Source organism: Gymnogyps californianus, chromosome 2 (assembly GCF_018139145.2).
Source record: "Gymnogyps californianus isolate 813 chromosome 2, ASM1813914v2, whole genome shotgun sequence".
In the NCBI taxonomy this organism is placed as follows: Eukaryota; Metazoa; Chordata; class Aves; order Accipitriformes; family Cathartidae; genus Gymnogyps; species Gymnogyps californianus.
In genome coordinates, this window is record NC_059472.1 from 111,550,773 (window position 1) to 111,572,892 (window position 22,120).

Consider the following 22,120-nt stretch of genomic DNA (forward strand, 5'->3'; position numbering starts at 1 on the left):
CCATTACCCTGGAGTTCGTACTAAAACTCCTTTGTTACCATTGAAAGAAAAGTTAAATCTACTATTTCTGAGGAACAGCATACTGCCACTGAAGCAGCTTGTCTTGGTGCTTAACAAGAAATGCACAGTCATCGCAGGTTATTACACCCCAAAGTGATATCCATCTGGGGCGGCCAAAGGAAACAAAAAAACCTATAACCTTGAAAGTATTTGGGACCAGCTTCTGCACCCAGTCCTCATGTTCTGAGCAATTTGCCCCTCCTAAGGAGCCCTCTGTAAAAGGTATCCACATTCTGGGCTTTTGTTAGCCATGTCTGTGCTCCAACTTCATCTTTATTGGGGTTTTCTTGATAATCGGTTAGTGGGGAACCCTTTTTCTTAGTAAAATTCAAACCATCCCCAGTGGTTTTCTCAGGTGTGAGGTAGATGGAGGAAATGAGAAGATGGCAAACTAGGCAAAAGCAAAGGAAACTGCAATTTATCACTTTAAAGTATAGTATGTTAAACAGCAACGTAAGGCTACAACAAATTGGCAGTTGCTAAAAACTCCACCCGTTTTAGGCATTCTTTACCAATGGGAAGAAAAAAAAAAAAATTAATCCTTAGCGACAGGGAGCAATAGCATTCATATCATTGGCATTGCTTGTTAGTGTTGATACTGCAGTACATGTTGTTTGGTATAACGATATACAAGTCTTGAAACAAATTTCCCAGCAGTAGTATCCTTGTATAGACTGAATAAAGGTTATTTTCTACAGGGAGGTATCTTATAAGAAAAAACAGTAGGGGAGACCGTAGAAGTGAGAGGATCCTATGGAGCTTTTTGTATTTAACAACAATCAATGGGTTTTATGGAAAATCATTGAGCAAAATGTGAGCTGCAAGCTCACTACCCCATACTGATGTTATTTATAACCTTAGTCTTAAACTGCAGGAAAAGTACACTTCCGTTCTATGGGGAATACATTAAAAGTATAAAGAGCAGATAAAAAGACAGAGCATTTCATGGATCACCAAGAACAAAATCCACTTAAATGAGCTTAGAGTTGGTTTCTTGGCTTTCACTGATGGAGAAGGACTATAAGGCATTGCCCAAGAGGAAAAAGCTGTTACCTAAGTGTGTTTGTTACCTCATGCATAAACATGGGATTACTGTAACACACATACATGCATATATGGTGTTTTCTTCTAACTACTTTCACTCTTTCAAGACTGTATTATCATTTCTTATGATTAGGGCAGATTTCTGCTTCTGCTTTGCATACATGGGTTGTCTGTTTTTTTAGTAAACATTTGGGTGATAAAAGGTGAATAGCTGCTGGTTTGCAAGATAGCAGGAAGGATAATTTTTTCCCTTCTGTGTTGCCTAGGTAAATCATCATTAACATCCTATATGTGAAGTGCTAACCACAGTAATACAGGTTTTAACTTAGCAGGGATGCAGCCATGAAATATTTGTTCAGTAACCCTATCTGTAGAAAATGGCACAGTATGAAGAGGGTCAGCTGGTGCTTATCCAGCATCAGCAGGGTCTCCAGCTTGTCTACTGAATTAAGTCTCAATGCCAGGAACATTGTTTCTCACTTGTTTAAAAAAGGAGGCGGCAAAAAAAAAAGACTAAAGTTACTTTAGGGGTACACAATAAGAAAATTTTATCTGCCAGATACCAACGTTATTGGCTAATTTAAATCCCAGATAAAATAATACATTCTAAAGACATGAGACTCAAATGCAAGCATGCTCCTCCCAATAAGCTGAATAATTATTAAGAACAAAGAGAGAGGAGAGTTTATGATGTAACTTGTTACCTGCAGATGGCAGACTGGCTATAGGCTGGGCCTTCGGTGGCGCTTAGGGCTTGGCCAACTTGAGTCTGTGTCAGGCCAAGGGACAGGCGCCGGATTTTAAAAGCTTTGGCAAATTCTCGGATTTCTTCCAGATTCACCCCATCCACCTCTCCAGTGGCTGTTTGAGGATCTGTTGAAATATTTTTTTAATCACATCAGTTCTTCGCGTCACATATGAGTCGGCTAGGCTTACACCACCTTTCATTGTCAAGACGTTCATGTTCATTTTTTTTAATACTTATCCCTTTCTCTTCTTCCCCAAACAGAAACAGGCTTGCCTTGTCAGGTGTGTTATGAAGCATGTTCAGATTGCCAAAATGCTAACTAGGCTATAGTGTTTCCAGGTGCTGGTGAAAGATTTTCAAAGACATACTTTGTTGCTGAACTCCTGAAAATGGCCAACTCGCCTCAGAGTGAGGGGGTGACTGGGCTCCTCACTGCCATTTCTGCCTTGCAAAATCTTCCCCAGGCTGACAAGTCATGTTCCCTGTTTCCCGTGCTTATCAAATACAGAAGGAAGGCTGGTGTTAATATATTTATTTGCAGTCTGTGGGGAGGGCTAAATATAAGCACGAACTGCTTTGGGTTTTTAATTTGAAATCAAGACTTTCTGCTTTATCTAAAATTAATGCCAAATAAGGAGGTTCACAAACCTTCCTTCCCTTTTCCACAATATCCAACCCAAACTGCTAGCCAAACGTCCAAAATAACCCAGCAAATGAACAAGCCCAAACAAAATGCTGCCTTTAAAAACTCCGTAATTTAAAAATCATTTTTTAAAATATGCCCTTCTGAGAAGCAGCCTTTCAAGCTTTTCATTCTGCCTCCCATCAGGTTGATAATCAAGGAGCAGCAACATCAGCCATTAGGTTTCAGATGGTAATGCTGCACAATTTTTTACTTTTACATTAGCCCCTCAGAAGATAATGCTTATGATGCTGTGAGAATAAATCTGTCCTTCCTCTCCCTAGCAGTTTACTGACACAGAAGCCTTTGTCCCTGAAAGGGCACATAATAAAGCATGTCTACCACAGGAAAGCTCCTTTGGTGCTGGATAACTCGGTCAATTTAGGACTTATCAAGGGAAATGACACAACAGCTGGAGAATGGAACTTTTTCCCCCCCAAGCTACTGATCCCTGGCTAAATGAAAGCGTTTGCCAAGTTGGAGACAGCGTGGGACTGGGATGGAGGAAGATTTCAAAGTGTTGTGCAATCCTGCGTGTAGTGAAGCCATTCTCCCAGCGAGACATCTCTATTGTTCTTCACCTCATTCCTCAGACTTCTTAGGTGAAAAGTTTGCAGCACAATAACCCATCAATTTCCGTAAATGCAAGCAGTTGTCCAAGGACGGTGCTAGACTACATTGCTATTCTGAACCCTATATGAGAGTGGCTCCTGCTAATACTGCTATAGCTAAGGGCTTGTCAGCATTACAGTAACAAAGCTTTTATTTTCAGGGGTTTATAAACCTGATGTAAAATTCCCTTATGATGGAAATGTCCTATAAAAAATCTTTTAGTCCAATAACAGACAGAAGGAAGATGTTTTTCTGCTATATAAATTTAGCTTGTATCGATGCGTAGCTTGAGTGTAAGAAACACACATAGCAATAGTATTTTTAAAATATTCGTGTATGCAACCAGGGACCACATGAACTATGCATACAGGTAAACACGCACATAGGCTGAACCTAGTTTTGACAATCCTTCACACTCAGAATCATCCCTCCTGTTGTCAGTGCTGTGCTTGAGCTCACTCGTGCACACATGCATGCACTCATTCAGTATAAAGCTAGGGTGCATATTATTTGCTTTTAAGTAGTCGGTGCTATGACAGGGGCCACTCAGGTTTGTAAAGTAATTGCCTTTAGAGGTGTGAAATTTTCCTACTTACCCCATACACAGTCTATCTAGCATACTAGTTCTGATTTTCAGAGACACAGAATGGAGCTGGATGCTTATCTGCCCTTCGGGTCTCTGAAGAGCACCTGATAAATGTACAAAATATCATAAATGATAATGGCCTCAAAGATTCCCTTGAGTAAAGTGCACTAAGATGGTGACCTTCTTCACCTCTTTCCTTCCTTCACTTTAAGGCCCCTGACTAAGCCTATTAGGGATGTTACAAAGGACAATTCAGGTGTTCCCAGAGAACTTTCAAAGTAGCAAACGCTATGGCAACTGGCACCTGTAAACCTCCCCAACTCCTGTTAGGAATAAAAAGGGAGGTAAGAAAGCTCAGGGATTATTTGCTCGCACATGATTACAGAGAAATTCTGCCAAGTTCTGCTGGGTCCTTCTGGTATGGCACTGTTGCAACAGTGAGTATCATGGAAAGTCCTCTCCTGCTTGGGGGGCTTGGACGAGGGAACAATTAGGCTGAGCTCTCCTTGAGATGAGTAAAAACCTGTGATGCACTTCAGGAATATGGGAACAGATTGTAATATATGGCAGAGTATCTGTTGAGAAAGAAGCTTCATTCTTACATAGCGTCTTTGGGAGGAGGAAAGTACTAACAGAGGTGGACTGAAACACTGAAGCCTTGTATCCCTGAACTCTAGGGAAAATAGCGTTCGTATCAAATCAGAACCACTTCTACTTCAGGTGTGATTCAAAGCCCTTTGAAATCCACAGAAGTGGTCCCTTGATTTCTGTCAGCTCCATAAAACTCAAATAGTACTATGAAGACCACTATTGACATCATCATATAACAGCACCAGTCTGTTTTACTCTATTGCCTTTAAAACGCCATCAATACATAATCTTGGATTCTGTGGACTAATACATACACATACATAAACATATACAAACAGATAATGGACTTTGTTTTAATAAGTTCTGAGCTCTCAGAACAGTTAAGTGTATAGTGCACTTCACATTTTAGGAAGAGTAGCTTATTGAAGACTGTACATAAACTGGTGCTTTTTAAATTAGGTGGCTATCCTAGAGAAGGCAGCACAGTGCCAACAGGAAAATAAAGAATACCTATCTCTTTGAGTGGCTGGGATCTACAGCAACAGCATTTAAAGACTCCCAGTGTACATTACGGCTTGATAAAACAATGGCTGTTGTGTCTAGGAAACTACTGGGTGCTGGAGAAAGGTGAGAGAGTTGTCTGGGACCATTTTAGGGGATATGTGTACATACACCTTAACAAAAAGGAAGTCAGCTAAAATTCCCCCGGATGTCCTGGTGGATGGTGAAGGTGGACAAGCAGAGTGGAAGAAATAAAATCCACAGGCTCTCCTTCTGCGCTGAAACTCCTTTTTTCCTACTAAAGGGAATACTACTCCCACTTTTGAATTCTTCTGAAAATCCCACATGAGTTCGTTGGTGAGTGCAAATATGCTGTGATTTTAATAGTTAGGGGAAAGAGTTGCTACAGAGAAATCAGTGCACCCTGAAGGAGAAAGCAAATTTCTGTTGCAGAGTTCTACCACGGGAGGGATTACAGGGGATGATTTCCCCAGTCAGACAGGAGGAGAAATAGCTGGCAGAGGAAGTCCAATGGAAAGTAAATTGGATAAGAAAGGCAGGACAAAACATTGTTAATGGAAAATGGACTGGAGCTCAGGGGAAAGAAAGAAGAATAATTTGTTTGTGGGAGGCATTTTAATTTTATAGTAACAGATGACAGTAAAATGAATTTGGAAGGAAGAAAGGAACTTCATGGAGACACAAGTCTCAGAGCATGAGGGGAAACCAGTGATTTCCACAAAGAGAACATATGGTGGAAAAGTTAAAGAAATGAGCAGAGGGATGCATCTGAGAAGAGGAAAATGAAATGGGAAAAAAAGGAGGAATAATGACGTAGAATTGAATGAAGAGAAAACAAAGAAGAAAAAAGAGACCAGAGATAGGATGAGACAATATGAAGAAATCATACAGAAGGGACAGAAAGAGTAGAGATGAATCTTGCAGTCATTGCTTAGGAAGAACTTCCTTTTAAACGTCCTTTCTTTGGAAACAACCATGATTTTTTGTCTTTAAAATAACTGGCACTTGTTGCTGGTGAGGGATGAAGGGGTGAGGATGAGATAAAAGGGAGAAGCTATAAAGAACACAACGATCCGGGGGGGGGAAAAAAGACAGGAAATAAAAAAATAAAGGGAAATTTTAAAAAAAGGGAAGAAAATGCACCTTTTTTAAAATTAGGAAACATGTTAAAGAAAAAATGTAAAATCATATAGAAAATATGAGTAGAATGAAAAGTAAAAGAAATAAAAACAAGGAACATGGAACACTGAAGTTATTAAAGCCCAGTTCTGATCCCTTTCTCATAGTACTTTAGTAATGTCACTGATGTGAGGCGGCCTCTTGTAGAGAGAGTTACTCTCTTTACAGTAAGTGTGCAGAACCTTGCCCCAAACGATTACTTGCTGAGGTTATGTTGCTCTGAGCAATTCAATTAACAGAATAAGGTAGCTGAATATGCCTAGTTTTACATGAACTTTGTATTTAGCAACAATTTCTGGAATATGGCAAATTTCTACCAAGGTGCTCGACTCTAGGGCCTCTGCTGGAGGACTGGACTGCAGCTTTGGAACAAATGAGGAAAAGGAAACAAAAACATTCCTGCCTCAGGAGGGGTAAAGCAATCAAAGAGATGTTCAGGAGGCCACAAGTTCTTTCTTGCTGCCCTCATGCCTATGGATTTCTTTCAGAACCACTGACCCATTGCAGGCCTCATCCTACTAAAAGACTTTGAATGGACTTCGTCAGACACTAGATTTCAACTGTAGACCTGTTATACAAAGCTCTTCTAGCCAGTGTGGGAGCTGGGATGCTAAGGCGGCTTTGTTCAATTATGGGCCATAGGCTTGACAAAGTGGTGCTCCTGCCCTTCAGGGATCTGCACCCAGAAGCCGAATGGATTCTGCAAAGGAGCAAAACAGGGGTGACTTTCTGTCTATTTATTTCCCTGTGTGCAGTCACAGTTGTATGCAAATGGGTTTTTAGTCACATGAAACAATTTTCAAATTCGTGAAGATCAATTAAGACTATTTGTCTAAAAAGATGGTATTATCAATGACAACAAAAAGCTGTAAAAGATCCTGTCTGCCTTTTCATGTTTCATTACACAGGTGGCTTGATCTTTCCCTACTGAACTGACCATATTTTCTTCTTTCTTGTAGGCTCTTTCCACAGTACTAGAAACCAGCAGGTAGCTCTCTTGTGTCCTGGAACATTGTGACTTATGTGCCAGTTCAAGCAGGCTTATGCATGCAGTGTTAGCTCCAGTTTGTGGTTGGCTACATGCTCTCAAGAATATGCTGGACAGCCATTAAGGATCATTGAGATGACTGTTTTATGTCTGTCTGTGTGATAGCGCTATGTAAATGGCAGAAATGAATTGATCTGTCCCTCATACTACTCAGTCTGTTGGTCTTGAATAGCTAGGGACTGCATGAAGCTGGAAACATAATTAAAACAATTCCAGAACCTTGTATTTATGTGTAATTATCATTATGCTTTTTTACAGGAGATCCCTATCAATAGCCTCTTCCTTTGGAATGCTCTTAAGATCTGGGTCCCAGTGAATTAATTCCCAAGCACAATGCCCTCCTCAGTCTGATTGTATGAAAAGTATTTTCTTTACTCTGAGTTGCCCACTTGATTTAATTGAGCTTTCTTCTTTTTTGAGCAAAGGAGAAGCACCCCAACTATCTTCTTTGTGCCATTCATTATCTCAGGTAGGGTATTGACTATGGCTAAGTTTGCCTGACATTTGCCATTATAAGACAAATTTCAGGTCAACTACTTCTGAGAATGAGGCTAATAAAACATGTTGTTCTGCCCAGGTTAAAAATTATAATAACCTCTTTTCTTTAAGAAGTTTCAGTTTTCCTACAACTTGAAGCATGGCCTTATAGGTGTCAGGGAGACAGCTGTTATGTCAGTAATGGGCTTCTTGCCATCCCAAGTAAAAATCTGTCTCCAACAAGTCCAAGCAGGTGAGCCTCCAAAGCTCGTAGCTACTCAGCAGAGATTTGCTAGACCTCTGTGTGGAGTTTTCCTTAAGATTTTCTCTGTACTGAGGATACTTGAGCCTAAGGCTGAAGCAGATGGAAAAGAACCCCCCTCCTATGGTTGTGGCTCTGGCCTGGTTTGGGCCAGGACAGCAGTAAAGACAGAGAGACCGACTCGCCTCTCTTGTTGGTGATCATTTTCCACACTCCTCTGATGGCTTCCAGGGAGAGTGGGAGTGTCGTCTGCATGATTTGGATCCAGAGGGGGCAAAAATTAACCTTGAGTCTGAAGAAAAAGAAATGATAGAAGGGAAAAAAAATCTGAAGACTACTAAGGAGCAGGGATTTGAGTTTGGAGTGGAGGGAGAGAGGGCCTGACTGTGCAGAGAGTAGTAATCACTGTGGTAGAGGAAAGAAAACAGGGAAAAAGAGGTGGCACTAGTGATAAAACAAGGTAGAGAAGGACAGAAACTACCTAATAAAAAGGCTGGTAAAAGGGACACAGATATGGTCTGGGGACAGAGACCGACCAGGAGCTGGAGGGGAACTGAAATGGGAAGAGGAGTTGAGGAATGATGGACTGCGGGGAAAGGACTGCAGGGAGAAGGCAAGACAAACAAAAGCACGGAGGCAAAGGGAGTGCAGATTGTGTGGAGAACAGCATGAGGAAGTAATGGGACTGGAACAGGACAAGTGGTGGAAGGAGTCAAGCCTTACAGGAACCAGTAGAAAGTCTGTGTTCATTAGCGTATCCCCCTTCTCCCCCAAATTAATACTCCTGTGCTTCATCCTCCTCTGCTCTCAGCCAAATCCATGAGCACAGTATGTGTCTTATTCCTTTTAGAGCAGGACCAACCAGATAACACAACATATCAGCTTTTCCATCCATTCAACTGACAGAAGATCTCATATTTCCAACTATGAATATAAGCATTATCTCACCATATGACTGACTTACATTACTATTCTGCTTTTGTAACAGCCTTGAAATTTATCCAAGCAAAAAATGAAGCCAAAAGAACACCCTTAGAGCTGCACAAATAAACACTCAGAAGCTACAAAATGCTGGAGTTACAGTAGCCCACAATGCAGTGTAGCATAGTCTTTGAGCCCCGGATTACCAGTTCTTTTTCCCCAGACCCCTGCCTCATCCAGTGCACAGGACGAATTGTGCTTCATTACGGAGGAACTGACTGATGTATTGCCTTTTTACTTGTTCAGTGTGTGGCCCCAGACCTCAATTAAAGCTCTTCACCAAAGACATTTCCTCTTGAGCTCTTCTGTTTTTTTAAATCTTAATCTATTTTCTTGTGTTTCTACAAGATGAGGGTCTTCCCCTTCTCATTCACAGAGAAGTGGACAGATATTAAGGGAAAAGGCATTTTTGGGTACCCCGTCTAGGTCAAGTAGGAGATGATTTTTTAGACTGTGTCTTTAAATGGTTCTTTATACAGTTCCACAGTGAAAATGCACTTAAAATTGTAACTGTGAGTACCAGGTTTTTCTGTAAATTAAAGTCCAGAGTATCAAGCTGGATATTGAGGGAGCACTTGTGAAAAATCTGTTTTAAGTGACTTGCCTGCCATTGCACTGGAATTACGTGGCAGACAGAAGGCTCCAGCTCCTCAGCCCTCTACCGCCTGAAGCAAGACCATCCTTCACCCTTCTACAGCTCCCTACCTCAAATGTTATGCAAATTGGAGAACAGTTTAGTGAATCAGGTAGGGAACAAACCCTGGGACAACAGCCTGCCTGTTGCATTAGTAATTCTGATGCATCCCTAGAACAATTCTATTGAGAATGCACTGGAAGAAGGATGAGAAAAAAATCATGATTGCGTCATTTTAATCACAATGTATATCGTTATTATAAAATACATGTTCTGAGAGGAATTGCATACAGTTGAACAAGCAACTATTTTTCTAGCATCTCCTAACTTTTGATGGATTTATCCTGTAAACTTAAAAGGGCTTCTTCCATGTTGCTTTTAAGTGTAGTGCGCTTATCCACATGGGGAAATTGACTGGAATAACTATTGTGGGGTAGAGTACCCCTCAATAGTTATTCTAGAATATTTTTTTAATAAGAATATCCACAAGGGAGGCTATTCTGGACTAGCCATTGAAAAGTAACTTATTCTGCACTAGCTAATTTACTCAATTTTTCCACATAGACAAGGGGTAACTTTATGTATTTTTAACGTGAAGCCTCTATTTGTGTTCTTCCTACAAGCTTGTCTACATGAGAAAATTTACTGACAAAGCAATGGCAGTATATTTATATCACTATAATTATATCAGTATGTATACATTTTATGTACTTACAGCTACCAATGCAGATATTTTTATTCCAGAATAAAAGTATTCACACTGGGAGTTATACCAGCATAATTTTACCACTATAGCTCTGCTAGTAATTTCCCCATGTAAACAATCTCTGAAATAATCTAACCAAGATTTTTTCACATCTTCCCTTGCATGACAGTTTCTCCAAGCCCTTCATAAGCTTGTATCCGTCATATATTTTACATTACCAATATGGCGTGAGCTATAGTGTTTGTTTACTTGAAATATGTACATGGAGTATCTTTGAACAAGGTCATCCAATACACTCAGATTTTTGCAGATGTGCAAAAACTGTTAATGCTTCTTATGTATACTTTTAACCTGCTGGTTTTGCTATGTAAAGACCAAAGTTAATGCTGATAAGGTGATAGCAAAGACTCTGAACTATGTGATCTGGGAGAAAGGGCTGTTCAGGAGGTCAGCTGTTACAATCCTAACAGTGAAACTCAGTTATTTCACAGCAGCATGCTTCTCTCTCCTCTCCCACATGTTACAGTTCGTTCTTGTTTAAATTGTGCAAGCTTTTCCTGGCAAGAAAGGTCTCTTGCTCTAGATTTGTGTAGTGCTAGGGTTTGTAAAATGGTTTTCTACACTAACTAAGCAAACAAACAGTAACAAACAAGCAGCCTAACCAAAAGTAGGAGGATCTGTCTGCCCACCAAATTCTGAGCAATATAATTCATTATATTGACTGATTCAAAAACTTCCCATTTCCAAAGAACATAAACTACATTTCAGTTATAAGAATTACCCTCATAAGTCAATTAACGGCTGCTACCATTTTTATGACCATTTTTAGCATTGATTACAATTTCTCAAGGCATGTTTACCTTAAGCCCCATCATGGCAGCACTTAGCAGTTCTCACTGGTAAGAGTCACTCTACTTAGCAATATACAATCTACTATATGAAAAAAAAAGGAGGGAAGGCAGATCAGGAAACTCAGCAGTGAGGAGGAGAAAGAGAGGGGAGAATTAAGGAGAGCCAGGGAGCAATACTTACTGCTGACTAACTGGCCAACACTCAAAGCTGAAGAGGAGGAGGATGAGGAGGAAGAAGAGGAAGCCTGACGCACTGGGCTTTGAGACATAGATGCTTGACTGTGAGCCAAATGCAGGAGATTGGATTGTGAGGCTGCTTGTCCCACTTGCGTCTGGGAGGGCTGATGGAGCTATATGTTAAAATGTAAAAATAGGTATTTAGAAAATGAAGCAGTAATAGGAAACTTTCAATGCACCATCTCACCCATCTACTTCTGGGGAACAAATCTCATAGGAGCATTAAATACCATGGACTTAATTCAAGTGACAGTGTTACAGCAGGAGCAATCTGAGCTCTTTTGAATTCTGACTTTCTGTTTTTTCTCAGTTTAACTAGCTATTTAATCTAACTAGAAGCTAAATACTTGTTTGAAATGGGTGATAAGAGACCTATGACATTCACAGCAGCATTCTGATTTAATAAATACATGACCTTACCTGTTTTCTGACTCATGAAGTCAGACTTTTATTCCCTACATGGATTCTCATATAAATCAGCATTGTTTCAGAGAGGTCCTTTGATACTGCAGGACCAGGGCCAAGAAGAGTGGGAATGGGGAAGAGAAGATAAACTGGGGGAAAATCCCTTTCCTACAGAAAGGAATAATTTGTTTTATTACATTAGATTTAGCAAACAAACCAAAATGTCGACTCTTATTTCTCAATCGACAAATTGTCCTTGCCTAAAACACACAGTGAAACTTCTGAGCCCCATTCTCATCAGGACTGTGTCAAGTAAGACACGACTAAAAAGTCTAGCGAGTACAGTAGATGCAAATGATACACTGAGGTACATGAATCTGGCTTTAAAAATTTTTTTTTTACAAATTTTACAACAGTGTAGTCTTTGGTTGTTCACTAGGGGAAAGGAAAGAACCATTAATCCCTTCTGCCTATAATAAGCTTTCATGTGGGATTGAAAACTAGGAACATTCTTTGGTACTGATTTTTACATAAAACTCAGGAAATTCAAAGGGCAGTCTCTCTGCAGAATGAAGGTACACAATGGACCTTACAGTTTTTAATTGCCTTCTAGTAGTCCAGTACAGTCCTTTCAGAGCCTAATAATACAGTAATATAGTCCTGATACACTCAGGTGACTGCTACTTATTATACCTTTATTTTATGTTGATTCTTGATACTGATCAAAAAAGATTGCAAAAAATGTACTAAAAGGCTTTACTTTTAAGTGATAGCTGTTATCTGCATTCTCAGAAAGGGGGAAAGATAAAGGCCTATTTGGCCTTGCTTGAAGTCAGTAATTTAAATCTATTTCTTGAATTCTAAGGAGTATGAGTTTTTCTCCTTTGATATTTAACTGAACAAATGACTTCAGAAAAGGAGCTGAATTCATTAGTAATACTCAAATTATATATAATATGCTCCCAGAACACATAGAAATGACTGATGCTAAGTAGACAACAAATTGTATGGCACAGTAGATAAAGGTATCTGATCACATTCAAGATGACACTTTTCTGTGGAATACATATGAACAATTTTAATGACATTATTCCTGTTATGTGTCTGTTTAAGAATGGAAAAAATTACAACTTCTTTTTCTACCTCCCACATGGAATGATATAACACAAAATGAAGCAAGAAACTTTGAGTTACCCTTTAATAATAATGAAAATTATTTATCTGACCAGTTTTAGCCTATTCTGACTTCCCTAGGGATCAATAAACAAAAACATTTTATTATCTCAAGGAGTTTTTTTGGATCAAGCACATTTTGAAAAAGAAAACTGGCACTTTATCAAAGGGATAATAGTTGAGAAGCTGATTGAAAGGCTTCCAGATTTCAGACTCATGCAAGCACTGGGCATCTTTAAAAAAAATTCACTAAGGGCTGGGTTTTATCTATAGAGAGCTCCCAACCCAGAACGTCTACTTTTATAATATCTTCTCCTAGGGAAGCAGTCCACTAGGAGGGCTGGCCTCCTCTGAATGCTGCAGAAATGGCCTGCCCATCCATTACGCCCACATCTCTCCAGACTGCAGCTTTCAGAAACAGGCATGCGTTTGGGCTCTGGGTCTGTTGTCCAAGGGAATCTCTGGCAAAACTAAAGATTTCAGCCGAGGCGAGGGAAGAAAAGCACTGTATTTAGATGAGTTAGATGCTTTCGCACTATCTGGAACAGTCTTAAAGGTGTTAGTGCTTATCTGTGAGGATGGAGGAGCAAATGTAGTAGCTATCTTTAAAAAGAAAGATCTGCAAAATTATAGTCCAGTCAACTAAACTTCAACCCATGGAAAAGTACTGAAGAAAATAATCAAACAATTTGTAAGCACCCGCAAGAAAACAAGGTAGCAACAGACAACATGGATTGTTAGGAACAAACTGTGTCAAACCAATCTGATCTCCCTCTAAGACAGGGTAATTGGCCTTGCGGACAGGGAAAAAGCAGTAGGTGGTTTGACTTTACAAGTCTCTCGACACTCCCTCGTGTGACATTCTTTATAACCTAGGGAAACATAGTTTAGATGAAATTGCTGCAGAATGAATGCAAAAGTAGTTGGAAAACAAAACCAAGAGGATAGATATCTATCTGTGGAAACAGAAGTGTGCATGTATGGTGCTTCACAGAAGTCTGTCCTCGTTCTGCACTACTCAATATTTTCTTTACGACCTGGATGATGGAGAAGAGAATACGCTTACTAAATTTACATGCCGATGACATGCTGGGAGGGACTTTTGATAGGTTGTAATACAGGATTAGGATTCAAAATGATCCCGTCAGTTTGAACATGCCACCAGCAATCCTGGGGTGTTGCAAAAGTGAAGAAAAGGCAACTCCCATACCAAGCTGTGTGAGCTCCGGGAGTGATGTCCGCAGTGCATGTGAAGAATCTTCTTTTCTACTAATCACTGGAAAGACCTCTGCGGGGGCAGGGGGGCGGGGAGGGCACCATGTCCACAGCTAGATGCCACACTTCAGAAAACATCTGGACCAACTGGAGGAGAATAATTAGAGTTGCTGAAGGCCTGGGAGTTACCTGAGGCTTATGAAGACACCTGGAATGAACTGATCATGTTTAATCTAAAGAAGGGAAGACGAAGTGCGATATGATGTCTGCCTCAAATACAGGCAGAGCTAATGAAAAGAGGAGAGAATGATTCTGTCTTACATTTTATAGTGGAGAGAATGAGGTGCAATAACCTGGAAGATTCAAATTAGATGCTGGGAAAAGCTGTCTAACATGGCAGTGAAGCACTGGCATAAATTGCTGGGGGAACCTGTGGAGTTCCTATGAGAGTGCTTAGGAGCAAGTTAAACAAATACTGGAATAGCTACTCCACCTGAGAACAACAGAGTGGACTGGATAATCTCTTGAACCTTGACCTTCCAGCCTTAATTTTTTATGATTCTATGCTATTTCCCATCAGTATTTCTCAGGGAGAAATACATGATCGTGTAAGACACAGATGGCAAATGCAACATTTTCCAGCCATGCTACACGTATAGTCCCTGAACAGTTCAACTGCTGAGCATGTACACAATAAATTTGAAACTTCCAGGAAGCACCAGAATGAGAGGGCATTCTGCATTCTCCAGTTGCGCACGCTTTGCGTGCACGCAACCACAGTCACTACGTAGCACATGCACAGTATGATGGTTGAGTCTAGGAAATGTTTGACTCTCTGCACATGTATTGCACAATGCATTTGCAAATGTATTTTTGAAATAACTGGGATACCCAGAAGCTCGGCAGTTTTCTTGTCAGATGCCCAGAAATCTTTGGTCAAATGTAAGAAATTCTCAAAATTTACCTGGGCAAAAAGGGATATGGCTAGTGAAGTCTGGATGCACAGTGACCTTAGGTGTAATAACAATATATAAAGGATATTTACAGATTGTTGGTTTCTAACTCACTGCTTGTGAGGGAAAAGGGAGCAATGGGGTTGGAGAGGCTGAAGAGTCACCTTAAGGCCTGACCAGGGACTGAGGGAGGACTTAATCTTTAACTCCCTACATAATTTCCAGTACACCCCCTGTTTTACAGACATGACGGTGAAGCTGTAAATGTCCTGCTTAAAGAACAATGATAGTTACCTATGTCATGAAATTGCATTAAAATACTCTCTCTCTTTTCATCCACTATAATTTCCACTCCAGAAATAGCCTGAAGGAGAGGCGACGATTAGATTATGAATTAGATTCTAGATGACAGAATCAATTCGAACTTGCAATAGCTGACTTTTCCCAGTTTTGGACACATACATATGATATGAATCATATTTATGACTGTTGTGCATTTTCCATCCAAAGACAGAAGGAGGCACAGAAATTACAGAAGCAGTTGCTCTAAGTGCCATTCTGTGTAGGTGGTTATAGTAGACACGCTGAGAATGATGACTGTATGCAACACTGATCAGTATCTGGCAGGAATACCTGTATGCACACTACAGCTAGAGGAATAAGATGAATATGAGAAGCATAAAGTGCAGCATAATACTTTATAAAAATAAACTGAAAAATGCAAGGGGCCTGATTCATATATTTTTTTACATCAGTTTTACATGCTGCTGTCAACAGTGAAGGTAGTATTGATTGATAATTGCAGAGGCGAAGAATGAATTAGGTCTGTAAGACTAAATTTTGTTCTTAAATTATGTATGTAGGATATTCCTACACCTGGGATGGTTGACTGGAGTCCTGTATTAAGGTCTTCTTACGAGATCAGGGATGTTGTTCCCTGCATCCAGAAAGTTACGTGACAGAGTAACAAGGTATTTTGCTAAAGACAAGGAAAGAGAAAGAAACTAAGTGGAAATAAAGAACAAACTTTTGAGAGAATATTGCCCTGTATCATAACAGAACTGCTACTGGTTTTACAGAGAGTCTGGACAAACAGCAAGGGCAAAATATGGCCCTAATGGAAGGGAGAAGAAAGTAATGGGTTTAAATTGCAGTAAGGGAGGCTAGGGTCAGGCATCAGCAAGACCTTTCTAACGCTAAGGAGAGTGACCTAGGTTGCCTAGGGATGTCAGGGAACCTCCATCACTGAAGGTTTTTAAGAACAGGTTAGACAAACATCTGTCAAGAATGATATAGGGACAGTTGATCCTGCCTAGGGGGAGGGGAAGGACTGCATGACCTCTTCAGGTCCTTTCCAGTCCTATTTTTCTATGGTTCAGTGAAAAGGAAATCTGAGAGACGAGGAAACACAACAAATTAGAGAAGACAGAGGTGAAAAAGACAAGTATAACAAAAAGGGCAGAAGAGATGAAACTAAGAGGAGTGGTACAAAGAGCAAGAAATACATTTTAAACAATCCCCTTTATGATACAAATAAAGATTTTCAATTTTTTCTGATGTCAGCTAGTTCTTCCTGGGAAATACGGACATTAGCTCTAGTAAAGACTAAAGTCCATGGAAGGTGCTGAAAAATAAATATCATGATATAAAAAGACATTCCCAAACACTTTGAAATGCCACGATAATGCCTTGCAGAAGTAGTAGTTTAAGTGTTTCATGCTTACATTTTTCCTGTAAATGGAGTTCTCTGCTCCATCTACATTTCCTAAAATGTGCCATACACTTGTTTTTGAGAAAGAGTGGTGGTGTGCTGTGGCCACTGCATGATTCGAGAGCACCATGGCAGAGGAAGTCTGTCTTGAAACCTACTCATACTGCATGACCAGGCATGGGCTTCAAAAACGTTTTCTTAAATCTTCTAGCAAATGGAGAGAATAAGTTACTATGCATATCCACACGCTTCATGCCAAATCACTTTCAGAGTCAACTCTGCCAGAATGTTTCCCAAATACTGTACCCCATCACCCTAATTTATCTTATTCAACTAAATTCAAGTAAGTGAATATATGAATCTGAATATGAAAGCTATTTGATACTTAATAAGTGTCTTCTGTCTCAGTATAGTACAATATAGTATAGTATATATAGTATAAAGGGCCTCCATACCCACTGCTTAGACTGACAGAATAGGTACGTTTGGAAACTAGCATAAAAGAGCTCTTTGGGTTCATACAGGCGGTGCACATACTCAGCTCAAAATGGAGACTACAGCAAAGAAGTGCTGGTGTGCTGTGGACATAACTGGGGGTAGGACTTTGACAGCATCTGCTGAAGTTCTTTCAAAGCCTTTCTGTGGGATCAGAACTACAGTCAAAGTATACGCTGTAATTGAAGGTCTCTTGGCTCGTGAAATGAGGTTGAGGACACAGCCAGGCTTCTGTAGAAGATATAATTTTATATGCAAATCAGGTGCATCAGTCATCTTTCTGACCCCCATTAGGAATGATATAATGTCAATATTACAGTAACAGACTTAAATGTGTAGGTAAGTGCATAATTCAAAGGTAACAGTAATGTTCCTACAGTGAACAGTGCTTTACTCTCTCTATGCCTCAGTTCCTTAGAATGACACAGGTAGTGTAGTGATATCTTCCTATTCCCAATGGTGTGGTGGAGTTCTATTGACTTTTTTGAGATATCCTGTTCCTACAAGTGCAGATGCCACAAAGAAAACTGGTCAGGAAGAGACGTAAGTTACAAGTCAAGTGTTCATGCTGTGGCATGGAAAATCTGATGTAGTCCCTTGTACTAGTAAACAGTCTAGTAATCTTGACTTTCAAAAATCCCATAATTTTATCCATGGATGAAATGGAATTATGCAATGCCAATGGTAAAGGAAAAGAGAAAGAAGTGAGAAAAATTGTCACCCTCATCACTGAAAGTCATATAAAAAGCAAAAGAAAAACAAAGTTGGATTGAGACAACACAGTTTAGTGGCTATATTCAAACACAGAGAAAGAAGAGTGCATTTCTCATAAAACAAGACAGCATCAAAGCAATAAGAGCATTGCAGAGAGAAAATGATTGAGAGCTGGTTAGATTTTAATGGGAGACTATAACAAGGGATTGCATGGAGTTGTGATAATGAGATGGTAGGGTGTATGTGGTAGGTTGAGACTGCAGAAAGAAAATGTCTGGCATGAAATTTGGAAAGCAGATGTACAAGAATGACCACAGACCCATCTGAGAGCTATCTATGTCTTTTCAACAGTTAATCTGGAGCATGATAGCCAATGACAATGAAGATGGGGAACTGACTACGTAAGAAAATGCTGCCTAGTAGCTCGTTTTATTGTGTTAGAGTTGGCAGAAGCCCAAAGCTGGTAGTGCTATAACACATGATGAAATATGAAAAGTTCTGGCAGGCAGTGTAGATAAAACAAGACTGAGGACAACTGGGACTACAAGCCTGATTTAATGAATCTAGTACGTCAGAGGAAAGAGCCAGACAACAGTAAGAAGGGAACCTGCTTGATGAGGTACACTGGAGAACAATACAATGTGTAGAAGTTGCTTAGTGTAGAAAACACTAATTATTAGGAAAGCTGTTTAAGGAATTCACAAACAAGAACGTGTTTTGAACCCCAGTGATCACTGGCAGCTGGATTCTTCTTACCTAATTTAACTCATCTAAGAATTAATTGTCTATCCTAAAATAGCTACCCTAGCCCCCTCTCACATCAATGGAGACAAGAGATACCTTAATATACCTATTAGAGATTCAACCTATCTAAAAATTATTCTATTTTGACAGCTTGAGTTGCCCGTTGGACATGCATGTGTCTCCTTGTCTAAGTCACTTTGTCTCTACAGGAAATCTAGTTAACTAGTTTCCACCAGCTACCTAACGGCTCTATAACTAAGTTAAGCAAGGTAAATCCTTTCCTAAATTTCCTAAGACTCCAATTCATGGTTCAAGTTCTTCTGTCAGTTGTCTTGGTGTTAACATGTGTTGTTAAAGATATGAAAGAACACTTTAAAACAAGGTTTTCAAATCTGATAGCAAATGACCATGCTAACAAGTTGTTATAACAAGCTCATTTGTTCTTGAAAAAAATGTGCATTTAGCCATACAACCTGGATTTTGACAAAATCCCTCCTGAGGGGCATGGAAGAAGTGCAGAAGTTAAGGTTACAAGGTACTCTTCTATTATGAGATATAAACAGCTTAAAAAAGCAAGAAACAAAATTAGGGAATAAATCATCCTTTCTCAAGAAAGGAGACTACAAGTAGAGATCAAAGGATTTATACTGAATTTTTTGAATGGTTTTAGTATGCAGCAAGAAAAGATGGTGAACAATGGTGAAGTTGAATCAGCAGGAGGAACACGTGAATTTCTTTAGTACAGAATACCATGAACAACTTACAGATCCTGTTTACAACACACCAGGGCAGCATTATGACAGATGAAATACAGAGTAGATAGGTGCAAAGTGATTCACATTAAAAGGAACCATTTTAGTGACTCACATGGTAACAATCAGGGAAGCAAAGATGTATCATGGTGGATACATTTGCTTATTGAAAACCCTGCTCAATGAGCAGAGATAGTTAGAAAAAAGCAGGATGTTAGGCTGTATTGAGACAAAGACAGAAAATAATGCTGAAAATATTATAATGTTATTACGTAAAACAGTGATGCATCCTCACTGTGATCATGCATTCAGTTCTGATCACAAAATCTCAAAGAGATTAGTGTGGAAATTGAAATGGTTGGGAGATGGGCAGTAAAAATTATTAAAGGCAAAGAAAACCTTGTTTATGAACAGAGATAAAAAGGACACAGACTACAACAGGAGTGCAAACAGCTGCCTGCTTTAGAAAGTCATTACAATTTCTGGGAGAATTCTTGGTGTGTGCATAGATGCTGCTGCTTAGATTAGCAAAATCTTGGAAAACAGTGAAAACACTGAAGCTTTAACTACTCAGTGTAATTTAAAGAGGAACAATCCCTACTGTGGGTAGTTTAAAGAACATAAATCAGAAACATCTATTTATTCTTAAAAACAAGAGGAATAGGATTACAATGGAATTGCTTGTGTACATTAAAAGCAACCTATTTACAACACAGAAAAAGCAGCCCTGCTTTACACTACACATACGTAATCTATGAACTCATTTCCATGAGGAGACATTGAGGTTTTAGTCTGTCAAGTTTGAAAAAGTTATATGAATAAATAATGCATGTAGTCTACCTAAGTAAAGCTGACTAAAAACAATATCTGAGGCATTTAAGTCTTCAGTCTTCAGGCAAAAAGTAAGCACTAGCACACATTACTTAGCAACTGAAACAGGCTACACAGGTTCAATTATTGTGACTCAGCTAACAAGCAGCAGCTTACTATCATCGCTTGCAATCACCTCTCTTTCTCCTGCAGTACTTAGTTTCGAAGGAAGTGACAAGTTGAAAGTTAAACTAGGATCATCTGCAACTGGAACATTTTACTACTTTATTTATTTCCTCATTTATTTCTCCGTGACATTCTCAAAACTTTCCCCAAACTTGTCTTGTACTCTTCTTTCCCCCTTCTGAAGCTTCTTTTATCAAGTTACAAGACACCAAATGCTGTGCGACACCATTTTCAAAAATATTTTGAATTCCTGCTGAGGCCTCTGAGTTTGAGCACTCAGTTCTTCTGAAAACAAGATTTTAAACTTATGACTAAATATGCTATCATTAGCCAAACACTACAGTTTGGCTAAGTCTTTACCCAGGCAATAAGATAAATTCAGGATCTCCTTATACTTTGTGTAATTCTATTTACTTTTCAAATGATACGGCAGTTTGTATAGTACTAGCTCAATTGCTTTTGACTGTCCATCAGCATTGTTCCTATGAGGACTCTGGCTCTCATACCTCTTTTCTGCTCCCACTGAAATCAATGGCAAAATTTCCTCTGAGTTCCTTCAGTAAAAGCAGAAGAGCCAGTAGAGGGAGCACAAATACATAGAATTAATTTTCTGCGGTTCCTGTAAAAATGATAATGTGTACTATTTTTTCATATAGTATTTGCACTACTTTTTTCCCCCCCGATCAAAAATACTGTCTTGATTAGGCTCCAACAGATGTAGGTAAGGAGGCTCCATGTTGTTTGGTGGCCCTTCCTGCAACCCCTGGGACCTCAGGACTCTGTGTGAGACACACAGGCTGGACCCTGCGAAACCGATCTTGGCAAAATAATGTTTTCTACCTACATAGCACTGCTGGGCAGACCAGCATAATATGGGGCACATCTTTGGCTCTTGGACATAACCAGAGCTCTGCTGACTGACTATCTCTGCCAGCTGATCATTGCAAACAAGCACACAGGTTGAGTGAACCAGTACAATACAGCACAATATGGCTAAACAGTGACTTTCTACCTTGAACACCTGCTCATTCAGCAAGCTGCAGCCTTCAGCAGCAGTTTATCCCTTTATGTGAGCCCAGTGCCACTAGCTGTGCGAGAAAGGTCACGCCTCTGTCCCCTCTCTGCCCACTGATACTACTGGCGGACGTTGCCTGGAAGAGGTTGCTTTGCTGCAGGACTCAGAACATGTGTTGCTCTGCAGGTGAGAAGCTCTCAGGGAATAATACAGGACCTCTATCCTCCTCTTCTAAATTTCATGAGTTTCAAATGGGATCTCAGGATTGCTATGCTTTTTGAGGGCTTTCCCCATAAAGGAGGGACATCTAATGTCTTCAGGGGATTGGCTCAAAAAGAAACACCCCACCCCACACACCTCCAGGAAAACAAATGTAAACTGCTGAGTTTCTTATTCCATTGTCAGGCTTTCCCATGCTGGAGAACACAGAGCCCACCCTCCCATCCATCCCACTTTGTTTGAAACCAAGTACATGCAACAATTACAAAAGCACTTGCCAGCAGTATAAGTCTGCTTCCATTAAAGAAAGTAGAGTTAGATAAATGACAAGTGCTTTGCAAAATGACTCTGCTAGATACCACAGAGGATAGGATGGAAAAAAGTATGTAACCACTTGGATGTGAAACATTTTCAAAACAAACAAAAAATTCACCTCAGAGATCCATTGGCTCTCTACTTCTAAATTTGGGGGGAAAAAAAAAATCATCAGTTTGGAGTTCAGGGGGGC

The 22,120-nt window shown here is 39.8% G+C and overlaps 1 protein-coding gene across 3 annotated transcripts in view; it reads right to left on the reverse strand.

Annotated features, from left to right (window-relative positions):
• Nucleotides 1–22,120, reverse strand: part of POU6F2 (POU class 6 homeobox 2) — a 315,567-nt gene that overhangs the window by 2,010 nt on the left and 291,437 nt on the right. For all 3 annotated transcript variants that reach the window (XM_050892321.1, XM_050892323.1, XM_050892322.1), the window contains exons 8-9: nucleotides 11,165–11,333; nucleotides 1,809–1,977 (exon numbers count right to left, since the gene is read on the reverse strand). In XM_050892321.1, the coding sequence (XP_050748278.1) occupies nucleotides 1,809–1,977; nucleotides 11,165–11,333 (338 nt within the window). The remainder of the gene's footprint in view (nucleotides 1–1,808; nucleotides 1,978–11,164; nucleotides 11,334–22,120) is intronic.